The 20,717-nt window shown below is 36.7% G+C and overlaps 1 protein-coding gene across 7 annotated transcripts in view; it reads left to right on the top strand.

The window, feature by feature from the left end:
* The window catches only part of EZH2 (enhancer of zeste 2 polycomb repressive complex 2 subunit), a 51,397-nt gene that overhangs the window by 23,606 nt on the left and 7,074 nt on the right, over window positions 1-20,717 (top strand). For 6 of the 7 annotated variants that reach the window (XM_032697030.1, XM_032697018.1, XM_032697010.1 and 3 more), the window contains 9 exons: window positions 2,070-2,186; window positions 3,589-3,709; window positions 5,824-5,967; window positions 6,499-6,601; window positions 7,148-7,311; window positions 13,911-14,002; window positions 14,962-15,202; window positions 15,637-15,806; window positions 16,186-16,280. In XM_032697030.1, coding sequence (XP_032552921.1) covers window positions 2,070-2,186; window positions 3,589-3,709; window positions 5,824-5,967; window positions 6,499-6,601; window positions 7,148-7,311; window positions 13,911-14,002; window positions 14,962-15,202; window positions 15,637-15,806; window positions 16,186-16,280 — 1,247 coding nt within the window. The remainder of the gene's footprint in view (window positions 1-2,069; window positions 2,187-3,588; window positions 3,710-5,823; window positions 5,968-6,498; window positions 6,602-7,147; window positions 7,312-13,910; window positions 14,003-14,961; window positions 15,203-15,636; window positions 15,807-16,185; window positions 16,281-20,717) is intronic. The other variant, XM_032697000.1, reaches the window with a different exon arrangement.

Raw genomic sequence — 20,717 nt, 5'->3', positions numbered from 1 at the left:
ATCTGAAAAGCTAGGATGAGAATGAAAAGACCTTACTGTGAATAAGTTGAAAAAAACAAAGCACTTTATGTGCAGATTTTCCTTTTCCTCAAATTTTAGTGGAGAATTGGGGGACAGAGGTGTGTCAGAGGTGCATGTGTGTTCACATGCAAGCAGGCCAGGACCTTTCAGTGTTCTTTTTTTAAACTTTCTTGGATATGCAATTACATGTACAGCTCTCCCTATTAAATGGCACTGTGGAATCAGAACTTCTGATAATTATTGACACAGGTACAGATCCAGTTTTCACCTTTTTTTGTTAGTAAAAGATCATTCCTCGCAATTCTTCTTTCTTTTTTCTTTTTTTTTTTAAAACTTGGTGTTCACTATTCTTTATGTTAATTTCCTACCTGTATTGATAGAGCACACTAATTACTACATTCAAATCCAGTCTCTGTCTCATGAGTCAGAACTCTAATGCTTGATTTAAGATTGCCATAATTTATAGTGAGAGAAGTGAGACAAAGAATGGTGGAGACTTTAAAAGATTACTTTAAAATCTCTTTCTCTTAATATGCTGAATTTCTTCAGAGTTGCATAAGACACTGGCTAGAAATTTAGTGACTTGATTGAAAGGTTCTGTGAGTGCCTTCAACCAGTGACAATAACGTGTCCCATGCTGGCCTACTAAAACATCAAGCTGGGTTCCATACCAAAACAACAGGACAACATAACTGAGACTTAGTACCAAACATTTTGAGTCATTTTAACATAGCCTGTTTGTCAGCCTGAGATTTCTAGTTCCAAAGATAAAAGTAATTAGTTTTTTTACTTTTGTATTTTTCTTTAAAAATACATGAAAAATATGCTAGATGGCTGCTAGCTAGAAAATTAAACATTAACCTGAAATGGAAATAAAGCAGTAACATAGCATAGATAGTGTCTTGAATATTCATATACAGAGCAGAAATCTAATTTCATTTGCTGCAGATTCAAAAGAAAAGAAATAAATCTGGCTTGTGTCATTCTACCAGGGTGCTGTCTCTGTATACTGTTTGTTACATTACTTTGTGTATTTCTTTAGAAATGTGAAGCTCTGTTCATCTTTCCCTTCTGGAAAGGAGAAAGATCTTCTGTCTCCACTTTTTTCCTTTCATGTAGCTATGATAGCTGTTCTAAGCTTTGTTTTACCAATCTCCAAATCCTCTTTGTTGTACTTCTCCTAGGTTTGTATGTTTCTGTCTGCTTTTGTTTCTAGCTTTTTTTTCAGAGTTCTTCACGCTGCTGCCCAAGTATTTGAGAGAAGTTGATTTATGTCTGTTAACTGTTGATTAGCTGAAAAAATAACTTAATGTTGTCTATATTTCTATGGAGTGTTTATCCTTTGGAGGCTACATATATCTTTGAATCTCTAAAACAGTAGTCCTGTAGCTGAAAACTCATTGACTTAATACACAGAGTTGTGTATTAAGAATTAATTTTCATTTTTCCTTTGTAAGCAGTGAGCATAATCAAAGGCTTGAGGATAGGATGAAGATAAACAGAGAATGACAGGAAAACAAGGCAGGACTTAAAAAGACGTGGAGGTTTTATTTATATAAGATGTCTTGCCGGCATTAAAGTAAAATTTTATTTATTTTTATAACATAAATAATACATGATATCTGCAGTGTATTGATCTGAAGCCAGGGGAATTCAGTTGGCTCTCAAATGGCTTGAATAAATACACTAACAGCAGTGTAGCAGCAACAGGTACTAAATCTGTTTTGAGATTCCAAACTTAATTTGTATCGTAGGTTGAATAGTCCAAATAAAATACTATCACAGCCACTTAATAGTAAGTGGAAAAAATCCATCATGATCTGTTATCAAGGTATCGACATAGAAATAATTCTTGAGGTTTTTTTCCTGCTAAAACTATTTATACTATTATGCCCTAAAAAAAAGATGTGTTTTTCAAAGGTTGATGTGGCTAATTTTGAGAAACTCTTTAAATTTTGTACATTGTGGTCTGCTCTGTGTTTTATTTTTCTTTGTTTTATTTTTTTCTGATCTTACTATGTAAGTGTAACTTCAACCTCTTATTTCAGTGCTCTGTTACCAGCGACATAGATTTTCCAAAACAAGTCATCCCTCTGAAGACTCTCAATGCTGTTGCTTCTGTGCCTATAATGTATTCTTGGTCTCCCCTTCAACAGAATTTTATGGTAAGTTTAAGCAAGTGCTGGGAGGAGAAGTGTATGGAGACGACGGCAGCATTAATTTTAGAAGTAAACCAGCAAAAATCCATTGCCAACTACCCTCTCTGTCTTCGGTATTGGTAATAAGGCAGTAATAACCAGAAATAAGCCCCCTTCTCCAATAAAATAAGCCCCTCCTCCCCCAGTAAAATAAAGAAGAAGATAACTTTGATTTCAAACTAAACCTCTATCCTCAATGAACCTAAGTATCTCTAAAATCTTGCAGTAAAGTTTATTTAATTCAGGTGACCTGTTGTCTTGTGTGGCCTTTACCAAATGCTGATTTATTTGAAAGTATATAATTAGTGTAATGAGAAATGTTTTCTGAGGAGTATGAATACTTTTATGTAAGACAATCAATCAGCATACCCATAGCAGAATAGTAATTCTTATGGCGTAAAGGGAACTTAATCCTCAAATAATCTCCCCATGTAATGCTCATTCTCATTTAGCACCTGAGTATGGCCTTTTTTTCTGATTAGCTTCACTGTATGCAGAAGCCATAACTCTAGATTTCTGATGTAAGTATTTGAGTTATTTGGAAAGCTTAGCTTATTGAAAATCTTTGTCACATCATTTTGTGTATGATCACCTTTGTTGACTGGTTATTATGATAATAGTAACATAGTGATTTAAATAACCATTTTTATCAGTATATGTACAGAGTTCTTCCACACATTTTTCTACTTGCTTTCAATTCATCAGTGTTTGGATATTTTTGACTGCAGAATCATGATCAGCAGGAAAGTTTACATTTATTTTCTTAACAATAGGGCATTCTTTTGTAGTATTGGAAGATGCAGCTGAGTATCAGGGTCCATAAATTCTACTGATAAAACATGGTATTATTAATGCATTTAGTCTATATGCAGACAAAAAAAGACAGTGGAGTTCAGATTAAATTGTCAGGCATGTTTCTGCTTGCTGTTTAGACAACTTGAATTTAAAGTCTTTTTGTGGCATATTTTCTTATCTCTGGCAAAACAATGAAGGGGTGGTTTCCATTGTGGTTTCCAACATTACTGTAGAAGAGATCCACAGGAGGGCGAGTGAACTTACCAAATGCAAGCTTCCCAAAGCTAGGTAACTTAATGGGTTTCCATAGTAGAAGCTTTGTGGAAACACTGCTAACCTTGAGATTAGGAGCTAGTGTTAGTATTTTGAGCCAGTCACCATGAGCGCAAAAAATTGTTGAACATCAGTGATGGTTTTGTTTCATTTCTTCAATTAATGGTAAATGTGCTAAAGCAGTGAAGCCAGTTAGTTAATTGTCATAGCTAGACTCCTGTACCTTGTGGAAAATAGCAATGCAGAAACGGTCACTTGAAAATGCAATTTAAAATTGTTTGATTATAACTGTTGTTCCTAGGTAGAGGATGAAACTGTTTTACATAACATTCCATATATGGGAGATGAAGTGCTTGACCAGGATGGTACCTTTATTGAAGAACTCATCAAGAACTATGATGGGAAAGTGCATGGAGACAGAGGTGAGCCCAAACACTCAGGTATACAAATCACTTCTTCCTACATAAATAATTGTTGTAGTATTGCTTGTTAAGGCTTGAGGCTTGATTGTTACAGTAGTGTCACTAGAATCACTAGATTAAACATTGGGTATAACTGGCTTCCTTATTTAGATATATTGCTTTGCATTTTCATAAGGCTAAGTGTTTTAAAGTAGTAGTATGGAGAAATTAAGCACATTATCTTTTTCCCTATACCATACAGTGATTCTTGGTATTCAATTTTGTGCCCAGAACTTTGGAATAAAATATTGTAATGTCCCTGCGTGTCCTGCCTAGCAGAAGGTGGCAGGAGAAGTATGCAAAACTCTGATAATGACAACATTTGCAATTGCAATTCAGTAGAATAATCTCTTGTAGGTTTGTGGGTTTTTGTATATATTTATTCTCATGTGTAGTTTACCTCTCCTCCCGTGTGGAAGCTGGACAACCTGCAATGTAATCTGTCTCTTAGTTTGCTAAAGTCTCAGTGAAGTGGTGACCTTTCACTTGCTCTGTGTGCTCACTCAGAACTGGTTTATACAAGTTTTGTAGACTGAGTATACAAGTTTATATACTGAGCTTTACAGCTGTAAAGGTTTCTCTTGACTACTCTGGTTCCTCCTTCACAGAAACATTACCTACCCAGTCTACCCCTTCACTCAAACAGGGAATAGTTTCTTAAAATTGATTATATTCCTGTTAATGCTGAAGTGATTGAGGAAGAGAACGACATTTTTTGAGTTCGTTATGTGCTTCTCATGAAAGTTAAGCCTGTGATTTGATAATAAATGCTACACATTTGACTTGTTAATGTCCTCAGGATAGCTGGTGCCTTTGTATTTCATAAGGAACATAAAATGTTTCATGGGGTTTGGCCTTTGGATATTTTTACAGATTTACTGACTGCTGATATCCCTGTCAGAGAAATGGTTATGTCAAAATGATGACATTAGTAGTAAATGTCTTCTGTGATTTAATTTATTATTAAATGAGTCTAGCTTTAAAAGTAATCCGGTTTGAGCATCTTGAGACCCAAGTTTATGATGGTGATTATTGTTGTTATGGGATCTTCAAACCTATATATTGAAAGTAGAAAGACTTTTTTTAGTTTCCCAATAACTAGTATTCTTGAGTGACTGTAATTAAATGCTGTGGGAACCTGTAATCCAGAGGCATTCCTGTGTAGGAGTCAGAATTCTAAACTAGCTTTATAATTGCATGTTTGGGGGATTAATTTGTACTAACCTGTGTGTGTATATTAAGAGTTCTGTTTAAAACATCCAAATGGTATTTTCAGTGTCTACATAGTAATAAAACTGTTAGTTTCTGTCAAGTTATTTTGACATCCAACACCAGTCCAGGGTCAAAAGAGGACGGTGATAAGCACTGAAGTTCCTGCACAGTTCATGATTATTTTTTGAAAAATAGCAGTTTCTGTCAACACTAACTATGATTTTTCCTCTGTGCAGAAATGCCTTATTGTTAAATCTCTTCTGCCCTCTGAATGTCACAACAGAATATAAACTAATAAGTAGATCTATGCAGCATGATACCCTTCAGTTTTCTCTTGAATTTTTTATATATAACTGCATTCTTTTTTTATCACCCTGCTAATGGGGTCTGTAGGGAAGTGGATGCTAAGGGACTACCAACCAAAATCTCTCATGAGATTCCCCAGCTGATTAAGAATTACTTTATAGACTGGTAACGTGCATTTCCAGACTGGCTTAACTTACCGTGTTGGAACTGGGATTCTGGCATAAAATCTCTTAAATAGTCTAGCTAGTAATATTTTTTTTATCTTCCAAGGAGGAGAGATTTATATATGTGTACTGATATGAAGCACAGGAAGTCGGGAAAAGAAAAATGCCCACAAGTTTCCTTCTTGCCTTCCCAGTTGTCAGTCTAAGAAATGAATAATGAGTATTTTTAACTCATCTCTTGTTCATACACTGAAACTAAGAGGGGAAAACCACAAAATTCTTTTTTATGAACAACAGCATTTGCCATAATTTAATTGAAGTGTAAGGGGGATTAAAAATACTTCATATACACCTTGTGCTTTTGTGTTCACTCACAATTTTGCTGAATTTCAGAGTGTGGATTTATCAATGATGAAATATTTGTTGAGCTGGTCAATGCCCTTGGTCAATACAGTGATGATGAAGATGATGATGATGGAGATGATAATCCTGAGGAAAGAGATGACAAGCAAAAAGATCGGGAAGGTAACAGGATGGGTACGTTTGTCCTCAGGCATTAAAAATTAAAACCAAACCTTTTTATTTAACCACTAAATAAACTTGTTCAAAGCCTTCTTTATACAATACAGTTTTCAGGTCTAAAGTAGCATGATTTTCATAATTGCCTTTGTCACTTAGTTCAAGAGAGTTCATTTTGTACAGAGAATACTACAAGATACTTGTGCCAGTTTTTGTTTATCTGCATACTAAGGCAGTCAAATGTAACAAATATGAGTCAGGTAACTGTTCAATAAATGTTTTGGTACTCCTCAAAAAATGAAATATTATTCTAAAGTAGGCAGAGTTCTGAATTGCCATCTCCATCTGCTGGTGAAATAGTTGTTTCTCCATTTTTACTAGTAGAGTTCTCTCGGCAGGAAAGATCATTTAACCCAGTTTAAGTTGTCTGTGATATTTTTACATGTTAGAATTTTGGTGAAGTCCCCCTTTCTCTGAGCACCTTATTGAGGTAGCAAAGGAACAGGAATATAATTTTCTTGTTTTCCAAATGTTTTGCTTCCTTGACAGAGAAAGAAAGCCGCCCACCTCGGAGATTTCCTTCTGACAAGATATTTGAAGCCATTTCCTCCATGTTTCCGGACAAGGGTACAGCAGAAGAACTGAAAGAGAAGTAAGAAAGTATTTCTTAGGGTATATTGCTGTGTTGCTCTGTGAAACAAATATTTAGTCCCCCTTGTAGCTAGTTCTGTGGCAGTTGTGTAACTGCTGCAAGTGAAACTTGAAGGGAATTGACCATTCCCACAGAGTCAAACAATACAGAAGTGTTTATTAGCCTTCCTTTTAAACTGTTTAAAAGTGTATACTTTTGTGTCTTTAAAAATCCATGTCATTTTTTGAGGTGTTAAAGCAAAAGCTTTTGCTAAAAAAGAAATAAGTCTCCTTTTTGGAGTTAGTGAGTAATATATATGAAGAGATGATGGTCTGGAAAACAAATGCATTCTTTCCTAGTTGATTTTATATTTGTATTAATGAGTATGAAATTAAAAACTTGTCATGTCACTAAGAGATTGACCTTTTTAGCTGGCTTATATTTCTTAGGTTTTTTTTTTTTTTTTAAATTTGTCATTGAAAATATAGAGTGATACTGGAATAAAAAAAAATACATTTTTAAAAAAATGTATACTTAATAAATAACGTCCATTACTTTCTTTTAAAGATATAAAGAACTGACTGAGCAGCAGCTTCCCGGAGCTCTTCCTCCTGAATGCACACCGAACATAGATGGACCAAATGCGAAATCCGTTCAGAGGGAGCAAAGCCTGCACTCTTTCCACACGCTCTTCTGTAGACGCTGTTTTAAGTATGATTGCTTCTTACATCGTAAGTATGATTATAGTGTGTTGTATATATTTTGGTTTTGCAAGTCAGGATGCAATGCAGTAGGAAGGAAAGAGAAGAAAAAATAAAAGCATCGGTATTACTGAAGTTTATGAAAACAGTTTGTCCATGTTGACATTATTTTGCAGTGAAAACTGTACCTCAAAAAAACCAAATGCACCTCTGTGGGGTAGTTTGTTATCCTTTTTGCATTTAGGACTTTGTATAGAATTCCTGACTTGGACCAACCTGTAACATCACTTCTCTTTATATAGTCTGTAAGAAAACTACATTATTTTCTACGATTGGTTCTATGTTACACTTTCTCAGTTTATGCATGGAGAATGGAATGTATTTTTCCATAAAAATTCTTGGTTATTCATCAAACTTGTTTCATTTTGCAACAGGGAGAATAAATGCTCATGAACAGTTTTATCTTTTATTCTTTCAAGTTAATAACTTGGTTATTTGAAGAATTATTTCAGAGAGTTGAGTTTAAAAATTGCGATATCCTTTCCACTGAATTGCTTTCATGTCGCCCCATTCTTTTGGGAGAAGGATTTGACAAGAGCTTAGCAGTGATGTTAGTTTTCACTTGAAAAGTGTGAAGAGTAAGAGAGGTTCTGAAGTGCTACTAGAGACAGTTCTTGCTCAGAGAACAGAGTCAAATGTAAAGGGGAAACTAACAGTCAATTATGAAGTGGTTTTGACTTGGAGTGGAATACTATGATGCCCTCAAATTAATTTTCTCTTTTGACTTAACTGTTCATTTGCATGTTCCACTGTGAGTGCGCATGCATGTTCATTTGGAAATCTTTGTGCTTTGTCAGCAGCTCCTCATCCAGCACACATGCAATCTGCCTGTGTTTGTACTTCACACTGAAGGCTTTGCACAGTGCTGCTGCTTTTTAGTATCCCTTAGTTGCCTTTCAGTTTGAGGAGGAATTGGAATTGTTCTCAGGTGGTGGGGAGAGGGAAGCTTTTCATGTTCCTAGTTCCAACAGTATTTGTGCCTTTTGGAGCTAGGTCTGTTGTTTCACTTTCTCCTTATATTCTGTTGACAGCCCTTACTTGAAAATATGAAGAAAAAAATAAAAGGAAGCACTTACTTCTGAATGAGGTTAAAGAACAATAAGTTTCTGGAGATATAGCTTCTATCTTGTCCAACCAGTTTCAACATGATGTGTTCTGTGAAGCTGTAGGTTTTGTGGTATCTTAGTTGCCTGGATGACTCATTCCAAGAAGTGCTGTGTGCAGCCTTAGTCTGTAGGCCAGGGAAGTGAAGCTGTATGCTGCCTCTTGGCAATCCATTTATCTGGCAGGGGTTATATGAGTTATTGACACTCTCAATAGTTTAGCAGAGAGACTAAATGCCATTTTAAAAGGATTTTGACTTTTTAAGTCAACGAAAAAGCATTGTCTGGACATCATGAGAACAACTCTTTCTAGTGGCACCTTTGAAGACTTTAGGTATTTCTGCAGCAGGTGTCTTAAGTAATTTTTCTCACTGATTTTATAAACTTGTAGGAGTTTTCCAGTGAAGATGTGGATTCCTCTAAAATATGCATGTATTTCATTAGTCTGTGTAGATTTGCCTTTCACAGTCATTTTGCAGATTGACAGAAGTAGAACTGAAAAGTTTCACTGACCATGTGTTGGTACCTGCTGCTCTGGGGAGCCTGGTATTACTGGTTCACAGTTCTGAGGCATGAGCTCTGTGAGACTTCTGTTCTCTGAGTGCTGTGAAGGATGGGTTCATACTGTTGTACATTTTGATGTGTTTTTGAGTGCCCAGTTCAACCAATGGAAAAGTCCAGAGTCTTCGGTTGAAACACTCACTGGCTGCAGGACCTCAATTCTCACACTAGCAGCATCCTTTAAGCCAAAAGTGCTGTGCCTCCTTTCTCTGTGTTCATAACCTTGAGGTGGAAGACAAAGTGTTTTTGCTGAAAGATTGCCTAAGTTCTCGTTGCTGGTGAATTTTGATACATCCCTTAAACAAGTCAGTGTTCTTTCCAACCTGGTGTGTGTCCAAGGCTTCATTTAAACTGTGCCTCGTACTTAAAAATGCCCAGACTTTAAATCATCCCTTCAGGATTTCAGGGCCATAGCAGAAAGAGGGATGAATAGCGCCTTTCACTGTGAAGGCACTCAAGAGGTACCTTTGTGTCAGGGTGGAGTGTGAAATTATTGGTTATGATAATGCTGCTCATGACAGCTTATGCAGCACATGCATTGTCACTGGTAATGATGTATTTGATACTTGATCATTGCAAAGAGGTCTCTTGAAGCTTGATTTACACATTCACTATGTAGCTGCCGCACTGGACACTGAATGTAGTAAACTGATGCTTCAGTCACGCTTTCAGTCCCTGAAAACATACCCAAATTCCACCTCAACAATGACTGCTCACTGCTTTGGATGCATTGCTTCCTTTTGCTTTTGTCCATAGCAACACCAAAGAAAGAGGATTGTTTTCTGTCTGTGTCTGTCTGTCTGCGTGTTTGTCTAGAGCTAGGAATTTATCCCTTAAAAACTGAGAGAGTCAGTTATATGACCTCTTTGCTTCCTGTGAAATTTTAAGACTGTTTGTCAAAACTCACCAGGCTCATTGCTGGGAATAAGTAACTCATCAAAAAAAATGACCGCTCTGGTTATTGGAAGGCTGCACTAGCAATTTTCAACGTCTCTGCAACAATTTAACTTTTTTTAAAAGTTGATAACCTTTCTACAGTTGCCTCTGTTCTGCTTCATGCACTTCCCAAGTGCTGCTGGATGATGCCCTGGCTTCTGCAGATGACATTTTTGATGAATTACTTTGGTAATGTGGTGGGCCATAGTGATCAGATTTGTACTCTGAAAGGTGCAAATCTCTGGAGAAGGCATAGAGAATTAAAAAAAAAAAATAGAGGAATTCTATTGGATCTGGTTTTGCTTTTTGTAATTCCCCCCCTCTTAGATTCCATTTTTGTTAAGATTAGCCTTATTTTATGGAGTTTCCAATCTTTGTTTTAGAGCATTTGAGTTAAATATAGGAAAAGTTATCATTAGATTTTTAACATGTCAAGTCCCCTTGACGACCTGGCAATCCCTTTATGTGCAGGTGATGACATTACTGAAAAAACTTGTGTACCGACTTCATTTGCTGACAGCAAGGAATTATGCCTAAATGTCTGGACTAACAAAGAATTTAGAAGAAGGAAAAGTATCAGGTAGGGGGAATTTCCCAAATAGCTTGACTGTGAAGCAAATGTACATTTCAGGCTAAACTGTTGCCTGTGTACTTTCACATTATGAAAAATATGAGAGTTGAGCCCCTTGGGGATGAGACAGATAATAAATCTCAAAGACAAAAAATATGCTCAGCAAAGCAGTTTTAGAATTATTTTCTTCAGGAAATTATTAAAGAAATATGGACTCTAGTTATTTAGGAAACCCTAAAAAGTCTTTTGTGGTTTTGTTAAGAAACATTATTACTGATATTTGAAAAATTAATAATACAGCTATACAAATAGTTTTATACTTGTCCTGGGTCCTTTCTTTGTAACAAGCCTCCTCCCCAAAAAAATCCCTCGCAACAGTGGTGGTAGATTTTGACTGTAGTTGTCTTTACATTCTATGTTGGGTGTCTTTTAAATAATTGAATACAAGATATAATTCTAATATGAAGTATCAGAGCCTACTTTTGAAGTCTCTCTGGTTTAAAAATATCGAAGGTTGATTTATTTCACTACATTGCAAACTAAGCAGGTCTTCATTGTCCAAAGGAAAACAATTTTTTGAAAAAATTTTCATTCTATGGCCGCTCACAATGAACTTGTGAGAGAAGTGTTTGCATCTGCAAGTAACACATAAAAAGAATAGTTTTGATTTCTACACACTGCAGCACTCTGATATGGATCATGGCTTGCAAATGTTTTATTATTCTTTTATATTGATGTAAGATTATTTTTCTTGTGCTATGAAGAGAAAGTAAAACAGTTATGTGGAAAAAAACCCTGAATGAAATGCTATACTGTGCAAATTTGAAGATGCAGTGTTACAAAATGGGGGAGTTCCCCTCTGTTTTGGGTGGGGGACTCCCATCATTTCATTGTTCCTTAAAAGCTGGAAAAAGGCGGAATAACTTGGCATTAAATTGCTAGGTTTCTTTGTTATTTAGCGTATTTTACCTAGAGAATATATGAACACTTCAAGGTTACTTGAAACATATGAGAACTGACATACTACATAGAAGCTTTTAGCTGAAACCTGGGGGAAGAAAGTGCTAATAGCAACAATATGCATAAATTAAATTCCTATTCTTGCTTGTGAGTAATTTTCAAAGAGCTACATGCCCATATGTAGAAAATTAAAGCTTTTTTGTGTTTCCAGATTTATAAAATATGATTTTTTTTAATAAAGGGATGCAGTATTTAAGTAGTGATACTTTTATATTGTTTATACCATTTTAAGAAAGCCTTGTAAGAATATGTTGCTTCCCTGGGGTTCCCATGTGCTATTGTCATTAATACAGGCACAACGTTATAGAATTTGTGATTTGATTTTCAGCCTGCCCTCCTTTCTGGGAGGGGAGCATGAAAGGCTTGTTTCAAGACAGAGTGGTTTCATCAGAGAAGCTTTCTTAAGAAGTGCTCACCACCACTGGTCACCCTCCTCTGTGATGCTTGCAGAGCTACGCTGCAAACCAGACCACTGAAATGAAATTTAAAAACTTTGTCTGGGAAGACATATTTGGGCTCTGCCCACATTCTTTAAAAGGGAAGGAGCTGCATTTAAAAAGCTCAGTCTTGAAAGCATAGTGGATATATAGAGAGAAGCCCTGTGCATGATCTAGAAATAAGATGAGTAGGAAAGCCTGTGGTGGTTAATGAGGGAGAAGGATGTCTGTCGTGTTGGTATGGAACTGCCCTTATAGATTAATATGGGTAAGAGGGGAGGGATTTCACCTTTCAGTTTGAACATTAGCACTTATAATTAACTGAATGTTTAAAAACTTCACTCTAAGTTACAGTTGCCTAACTGCAACTGTGGTAAAACTGTAGCATAAGTGCTTTTACAGAGCCTGGAAAAGCCACATTTTCAGATGAGTGTCTTTTCTAGGCCATCATGGAGCATTAACAAACAGACAGCTAGCACTGAGTACTCTTTTTTTCCTTTTGAACTTCAGTACATTCCCCATTTTTGTTCCTTGCAGTTCTGTATGCCACTGTTAACACATTCAGAGGGACAAAGTATTTATTGATATGCATCTATTTGTGTATATATGTATATATATAAAGAAAACCAGAATAATTTTTTCTTGCACACAGGTGAATTTTTAAAGAATATTGCAGAAAACTAAGGATAGTATTTCAAAAAGCTCCTAATATAATTTGGGAGCATGAGTATATGAGTTTTGGTGAGAGTCTAGTGGCAGGTTTTCCAGGCTTCAGTTCAGTAAGTATTACGGAGAAGTTCCCAAGACTTCCAGCAAAACCATGTAAGTCAGTCTCTCTGAAAGCATCCTGCTTGCAGGGATTGCATGGTAGGACAACAGGCTCTGGCAAAGAGAAATGGGTAGGAGATTCTGCTATCCTGTTGTAAAGATGCTCTTGTTGCATGTGTAACATACCCAGTTCTGCTTTATCAAGTTACTGCTCCGCAGCTTATATAGAGCTATGCAGAGTCCATCAGATACAGGAGCAAAACTTCTCTGCAAGTTGCAGACTTAACTGTGGTTGTTCTGATCCATAGTGACTGTGCAATGCTAACTTATTTTTACCCTGAGAAAGAGTTCAGTTCCTGGGATACAGGAACAGGAACTGAACTCTTACGTCCTATCAGCTTAGTTGGAGTGCTGATAAACTAATAGAGGAAAAATGCTTATGTGTCTCTTTCTCTTTGACGAAAATGTAAAGTTGGATCCATTACCTTTCCAAAGTGTGTATGGGCTTGGATTTTTTGACAAGATAGGAATTGAACAACTGAATCTAACAGATTGAAGGAATGATCATGCATTAATAGGAGAAGCCTTGAATAATTCTTGTTTAACGTGACAATAAATTAAAGTCTGTTCTTTTATTACGAAGGGAGATATAGCAAATCTTCCTTCATACATGAAATAAATGTGATGATTGCTGATGTAAGTGGGCATAATGGCTTTAAACTGAAAGAGAATAGATTTACGTTTGGTATAAGGAACACATTCTTGACTGTGAGGATGGTGAGACACTGGAACAGATTGCCCAGAAAAGCTGTGAGTGCCCCATCCCTGGAAGTATTCAAGGCCAGGTTGGATGGGGTTTTGAGCAACCTGGTCCACTAGTGGAAGGTGTCCCTGTCTATGGCAGTAGGTTTGGATCTAGATGATCTTTAAAGTCCCTTCCAAACCATTCCATGATATGCGAAACTTAACCTATGTGCGTCTCTGTGTATTTAAGTGGTAAGTCAGATGTCACTACATGGAGTTTATTTTGTGGGGCTTTTTTCCATTTCTTAATATTTTTATTCTGGTTTTAGTAAAGTCTTGGTAAACCTTGTGTTTTGGATACTGTTTAAGGTTAGATATTGAATATATTTTTATATGAAAACTTAAAAATGTGATGTTTTGATTCAACAGCATTCCATGCAACTCCTAATACTTATAAACGAAAGAATACAGAAACAGCATTAGATAATAAGCCTTGTGGACCGCACTGTTATCAACATTTGGTAAGATAATTTTATAAGTTACAATTCACTGAGTGCTAGTGCTAGCTGCAGTATAGCAGGATACACTTAATATAAGGACACACTGGGTGTAGGATAGTGCATATACTTGTGGGCCACTTGCAGTCAAGTAGGTTTTCTTGAGTGGGTGTGAAAGAAAAGATTTAAATTCCAATCATCTTAAATAGGAATACATTTTAGATCTGTTAGATGTAGCCTGAGATATTGTAGGGAAGAAATATTATTACCTCTTAATGATGGCGTTGCTGCTGTTGTGTCCAGTCTAGTCAAGGAACTGCAGAGTAAGCTCTGTTGTAAATTATATCACAACTAAAAATTATCAAGGTTTTTTAGTTTGCCAAAGGCAGATTCCATCCAGGACTTAAAGTCTTAAGAAGCAAAAGAATGGAAATTAATAAGGTGAGATGTAATATAATTTCAAATCTCTCTCATAATTCCCCTAAATTTTTTAGTATGAAAAACTATGCAATTTTCCAATCTAAAAACTTGCTACACATTGTCATACCCCTTTCCACTAGAAAACAGATTACCAGTGCTTGCATTTTAAAAAATGCAGAACACATATTGTTGAAGTGCCATGTACCAGAAGAGTTCCTATGTTTTGACAGGTATTCTCTGTAGGAAATTCTCATTTTTTCTGTCATCTGGGAAAATAGAAATTTACTACGGAATTATTTTTCACTTGGCAGCCAAAATAAAAGGAGAACTGGAATATTGACATGAGTACTTTGTAAATGTAGATTTTTTTCGTGGTAGCATCAAAGGTATTTTATGTTCATGGTTAGAGTACATTTAACTGGAATTTCTGTGTACATGATTATTTTGTAAAATAATGCAGAGTTATGCAGTATACAAGTAGAATGTGCCCTTCCCCAAGCCCTGATCACAGGTGAAAACACTTTTTAATTATTTTACTAAAAACTGTGATGTTTTGTGTTTAGGAAGGTGCAAAGGAGTTTGCAGCTGCCTTGACCGCTGAGCGTATAAAGACACCACCAAAGCGCCCGGGTGGCCGCCGGAGGGGGAGACTTCCAAACAACACCAGCAGACCCAGCACACCAACAATAAATGTCTTGGAATCAAAAGACACGGACAGTGACCGAGAAGCTGGAACGGAAACTGGAGGAGAAAACAATGATAAAGAAGAAGAAGAGAAGAAAGATGAAACATCGAGTTCCTCTGGTGAGGCTGGTCAATGCTTCTTAATTCAGTGAGCTGCAGTGCTTGAGAAGATAAAACAGAACCAAACCAGACAAAAAAAAAACTAACAACGACAACAACAAACCCCACCAAAACAAGTTGAGCCACACAATCTTAGAAAACATGTATTTGGAATGTATGGGACTGAATGGAAAGACAGAGTAATAATATGAGTTTAATCAAACAAAATCCTGGAAGGAAATGCCCAAGTTGTCTCAATTTATGTATAGATCATGTAATTGAATAGCTACTGTTAGCTTCTGCAAGAGATATGTGAAAAGCATTGGGTTTTTGTGGCACTTAGGAAACAACGACAACAAAAAACTGGGATATTTTTAACTGCAGTTAATAATTTGACATTTTTAAGGGCTGTGTAAAATTTTTGAAATTACCTTACTCTCAATTATTTATTACAGAAGCAAATTCTAGGTGTCAAACACCGATAAAGATGAAGCCAAATATTGAGCCTCCGGAGAATGTGGAATGGAGTGGTGCAGAAGCCTCAATGTTTAGAGTTCTTATTGGCACCTACTATGACAACTTCTGTGCAATTGCCAGACTGATTGGGACCAAAACGTGCAGACAGGTAAGAAAGGAAGCTACTTGCTAGGGGCGATAGCTTTTTACTTTTAAAACTGAAGTATAGAAATACCAGTATTGATTACTAGAAGAGAAAATTAATTAATTTTCTTGGTTTTCCCAAGAATGCTATGATCCTGAATTCATACCACAAATACATAAAAGTTAGTTTTAAAAATGTTTTTAAATAAAATTTAGAGGAGGTTTAAATTAGCCTATCAGTTATTAAATGACAAAAATAATCAGCTTTAAATGTATTGAAAAAAGACTATGACTGGATATAATCTGTAAGTTGTTGGTTGAAGGAAATCATACTAACTTAGAAAATGAGCAACTTTCTACTAGTGAGAGATTTATCGTGGATGTATTATGGTATCTCTTGTTAGGTGTATGAGTTTAGAGTAAAGGAATCTAGTATTATTGCACCAGTCCCTGCTGAAGATGTTGATACTCCTCCCAGAAAGAAGAAAAGGAAACACAGGTAAATCTGTTACTAAATAACCTTAGCATAACAATAAATTGGAAGCACAGGGGATCAGAACAGAAAGTATTTTGGAGGAAAAGTCGTGCAACGTTTCTTTTGCTTCCAAAACCAAAATTTGCAGCAGTAAAACAAAATGGTGTTTTGGTTTCAGACAAAAGTCTCACCACCTTGGCAAATATAACCTTCCACTTCTCTTTCTCTCTCCCTTCTTTTTAAGCTCTTTAACAACCAGAGTCTTGTTAGCAGATTCTTGTAGGTGTATTGCTGCAAGTAGTCAAAACTCAGATTAGAAATACCCTACACAGCTTGTTGCAACGTTCAAGATAGCGTGGTATAATTTTGTTTGCAGCAACAAACATTAAAATTTAGAAGCGTTACAATGGGATTCAGTAATGGTTATACATTTAATTTTGTAAATTAAAACTCATATTTTTTATGGTAAAGTGTATTTCATTAAGATTCAGATGGTTAGTAAGCAAAAATATTGTAGCAAACTAGTAGGATTGCCTTTTTTTTTCTTTAGGAGACACTATTCCTTTGTAGCATCCTAGTTTCATTAGCAACTAGCAAGAACCAGGCTAACAAGCTATTATCTGGAATGAAGCTTCAATGAAGAACAAAATCAAGCATTTTGCTTGGGCCATTCTGTTGAAATTTTAAACTTGGTGGCTACTGTCTGTCACTAAAATGCATTTTTCTTTGAGAATACTGAGGTTCAGAATATGCAACTCTGCACGGATTTTCTTTTTTTATTGCCAGGGATAAGAACACAGGAGATAAAAAGCTGACTGAAAATAAGCAAGAGCATTTCTTTCAGCAAGCAATAAGTACACTTTTTTCCATATAGTTTCCTATGTCTCCCTTTAACGTCCCCTATATTCCCCGAAGTTCGTTATTCCAGTTCTTCTCCCATCAATTTTTCTTGCTTCTGTCTTAGCTTGTGTAAGCATATTTATTATTTCCAGGCTTAGTGAAATTCCTGATACTGGCTCAGAGATACTGTTGACGTGGAATAGAATGTTTCTGCTTTGTAGCACAGAGGCTGGCGATGTGAGCTAGGAAAAGATTCAGTGAGCATCTGGAAGAGATTCTGCTCTCAGCAAAAGCTATTGATTTTAATGCTCTTGGCAGTTTTCAAGTGTTTGGGCATTTGGTGGGTTTGGCAGTTTAAATTTAGGTTATTAGCCATGGTGCAAGCTTCGAATATGCAGCTGGGAATTAGCTTGCTGTCAGATTCATACAAGTTGCTATAAAAATGGTGCCACTACTTCTATTTAAAAAGAGCAACTAAAAGGCTCAAAGGTATTTTGAAGCTGAAATGGATTTTATGGTTACCAGGATGACATTGTTTTGGAGCAGTTTTGAGACTTTTTTTTAGTTTAGTTATTTTTCCCGAGTAAATAAACGCGCAAACCATTGCATGGGGTTTCTTGATGGTTTTTTTTGTTTTATTAGTTGGCAATATAAAAACTTTTATGGTAGCAATTTAGTTTTGAAATGCCATTTAATTCTTCTAACTCTCCTTGAAGGAAGGAAATACATTTTTTTATTTCCCAGAATATGTGGCAATCAAGCTGTCTCCATTCTCCTATGTGCAGTAGTCTTTCAAAAAAAGGAAAATAGTTTCGCCTACCTACATGCCGCTGTAATCTGAGCACTCTAAAGATGTCGCACAACCAGCAATTGGGACAAACATCTGGAAGTCTTCCTCTGTTTTTCACCTTTCTTTTAGTTGAGTTTGCTCACTCTTAGAGTAAATCCAGTCCTAGAGCTGGGAAGACCCTTCTTTTACTTTTGCACTTTTCCATTGAAAGGGTCTGACTGATCTGCAGGTTTTCCATGTGTGCACGTGGCAGATAGCCTTTGAGCAAAAGCAGTATTGACCAAAGAAAACAGCAGCAGCAGAAGGCTGCTTTTAGTGGCCTCTTGTAACTGATTGATAGCAGATTTTCTTACAAGACTTGCCTATTTCCCATGTCATCACGGTGCCCGTACAGGCATGCTGAGCAACTAGCTGGCAAGACTACACACCTGTTGGGTAGTGAAATATATTCTCTCCTACTTGCCTGTGTCATTTTTGTTAGATGACCATAATAAGGCTGATTAATGAGAGAAGGTGGCTTTTAATATAGTTGCTTTTTGGAGAAACAGGAAGTGTCAGAGCTTCTCCTATGTATCAGAAATTAACCTGGCAGTTTAGGAAAACTCTGCCTTCCTGAGGAGTAAGTACTTTGCATAGAAGCCAATAAAAAGATCTGAACCAAGAAAGAATTCCAAAAAGCATGTATGTGTGCTGGAGGGAGAGTACTTAAATACTGTTCATTCTTCTATGTGTATGTTTTTCTTCTATTGCTGGGAGCTGAATTGTATTTGCTTTAACTAATCAACACTGCTTCCTCTATTTTGGTAAAGATTTGTTACTGATTGTAAGACCATGTTCAGCTGTTTTTTGATTATTTTGGTTTTCCTCTTTTCTCTCATCTCCTATTCAGCTGCCACTTAGTAAATTTTATTTGAAAATATTTTCTTTTTTTCCCCACTTTCTCATTTTCCTCCTCCTGTCCCTGCCTTCTGCTGGGCTGCTGTTCACTGCATGTGTTTGAATAGCTGATGTAGTTCTGCCAAGAGTTCAGGATGCCTTTTTGTATGGATTTAAAGTCTCACTGTTATCAGGTAGAAGGTGCAGCTGAGGCATTGGCACAGATTCTTACGTGCCACCTGGTTGGAAGGCTGAATCTTGGAGTGGCGGGGAGACTGTGGATAAGATGATTTAGGAGACTGAAGTCTGAGTGATGCCAGAAAATCAAACATTGTAAAGACTCAACTATATATTTGACATAATTGGCATGTATTTTGAATTTTCAGTGCTCTTTCTGATAGCAGAGTATCCCTGTGCAGAGCAAGAAATGCTAGTGTAGCTTCTTCCAAAGAATGCATTTTTACTGCCTGATTAGCTGATACTGCTGCCTCCTAAAACCACTGGCAAAGTCTGGTAGGTTGTTGGGAGAGAAGAACAGTATTTTTGACAGCTTCTGTCATGATGCTTCTGGAAACACTTGTTTTCTAAACTGGCTATCCTGCAGATGTCAGCAACCAGATGTGCAAATCCACCGGCTTGCTTGGGAACCTGCCACTTGAGTTTCCAGTTTGCTTTTTTTTTAAATGAAGCTTCAAGTTGTGAGTGCTTTCTCAACTTTGCCTTTTCCTTGCCTTTGCCTCCCGGTGCATGGGACCAGATCTTGCCTTTTGTTTCTGTCTGAGATGGCAGATTATAGGGCAGATAGAAAAGTTACTCCACATTTAGTATGGTACCAGGCTTCCAGCTCTGTGCACTAACCAGGGGAACTTGCAATGCTTCCTGGCAGTTTTGGAAAGTTACAAACCAATGAATGTACTATTTGCTTGTGCTAAGCAAAGCTCCTGTCGAGCTGGTCAGTGTTGGCACCTTCTTCATGTTGTCTTCTGTCATTCCCCACAATTTATGCTGACACTGTGTGTCTCCAGCTCCTTTCTCACTGGGCTCTCCTCCTCCCATGACCCCAGTCTCCTGCACAAGAGTGGCTCAGCGGGTGCCTTTCCCATCGTGACTGCTATCTGTAGTTTTCTTTCTGGTTTGAGTTGTTAACATCAGTGCTTTGTTGATGGTGGCATTTTACATTTAAAATATTAGGATAAATAATAGGAAAAATATTAGGATTTTACCTTAGGAAAAGAAAAACCCCTACTAATTGCTAATGAAATGGTATTTTAAGAAGTCTAGCCACCCATCCAGAACAGCTTGGTGTGCTAGTAGGTCCTTATTATCTTGGGGTGACAGACAAGTTTCTCTGAAAGACTTTTTCAAAAATACGGTATGTTACGTTTTCCAGATATGAGACAGACAAAAGAGAAAGTAGTTTGATGTGCATTAGAGTAATTTAAGTTAAAATTGCACTCCTTCTTTCAGTTATATGGGAGCTGTCTTCTTACAAAGATTCAATGTCTTGTAATATATGTTGGTAGCCTTTTTTTCTAGGGTGAATCACTCTTAATAGGAATATCATCTATTTATTACAGTGCTCTGTAATGCTGATAGTCCTGGGGTTTTTTTCCTTCCCCTCAACCTCAGTTACCCGGGCAAGTCTGCCTCTGTGTGTTTCTAACATGTATGGGCTCTTTCAAATGCCTGTAAGAAAGTTTGTTGTCGAGTTAAATCTAACAGTAAAGCTTTGAGAGGGCAATTTTGGAGAGGATCTTATTTATCTGAAGCTGGGGGTGGGGGTGCAGCACACCATTTGGTTGAAGTAGAAACTGATATGCTTTTATGAAAGAAGGAACAGCTAAAAAAGTCCTATTTAAGTAGTTACAGCAGGAGATATTTCTTTCAGAGTGCAAACTTTTGAGTGTTGCAGGCAGAATAGCTTTCTAGGTGTTCTGTGGTGGGGATTTTTGAGT

The sequence above is a fragment of the Chiroxiphia lanceolata genome, chromosome 1 (assembly GCF_009829145.1).
Source record: "Chiroxiphia lanceolata isolate bChiLan1 chromosome 1, bChiLan1.pri, whole genome shotgun sequence".
Classification (NCBI taxonomy): domain Eukaryota; kingdom Metazoa; phylum Chordata; class Aves; order Passeriformes; family Pipridae; genus Chiroxiphia; species Chiroxiphia lanceolata.
Note: the sequence above shows the minus strand (reverse complement) of the source record. Positions and strands in the feature narration are given on the sequence as shown.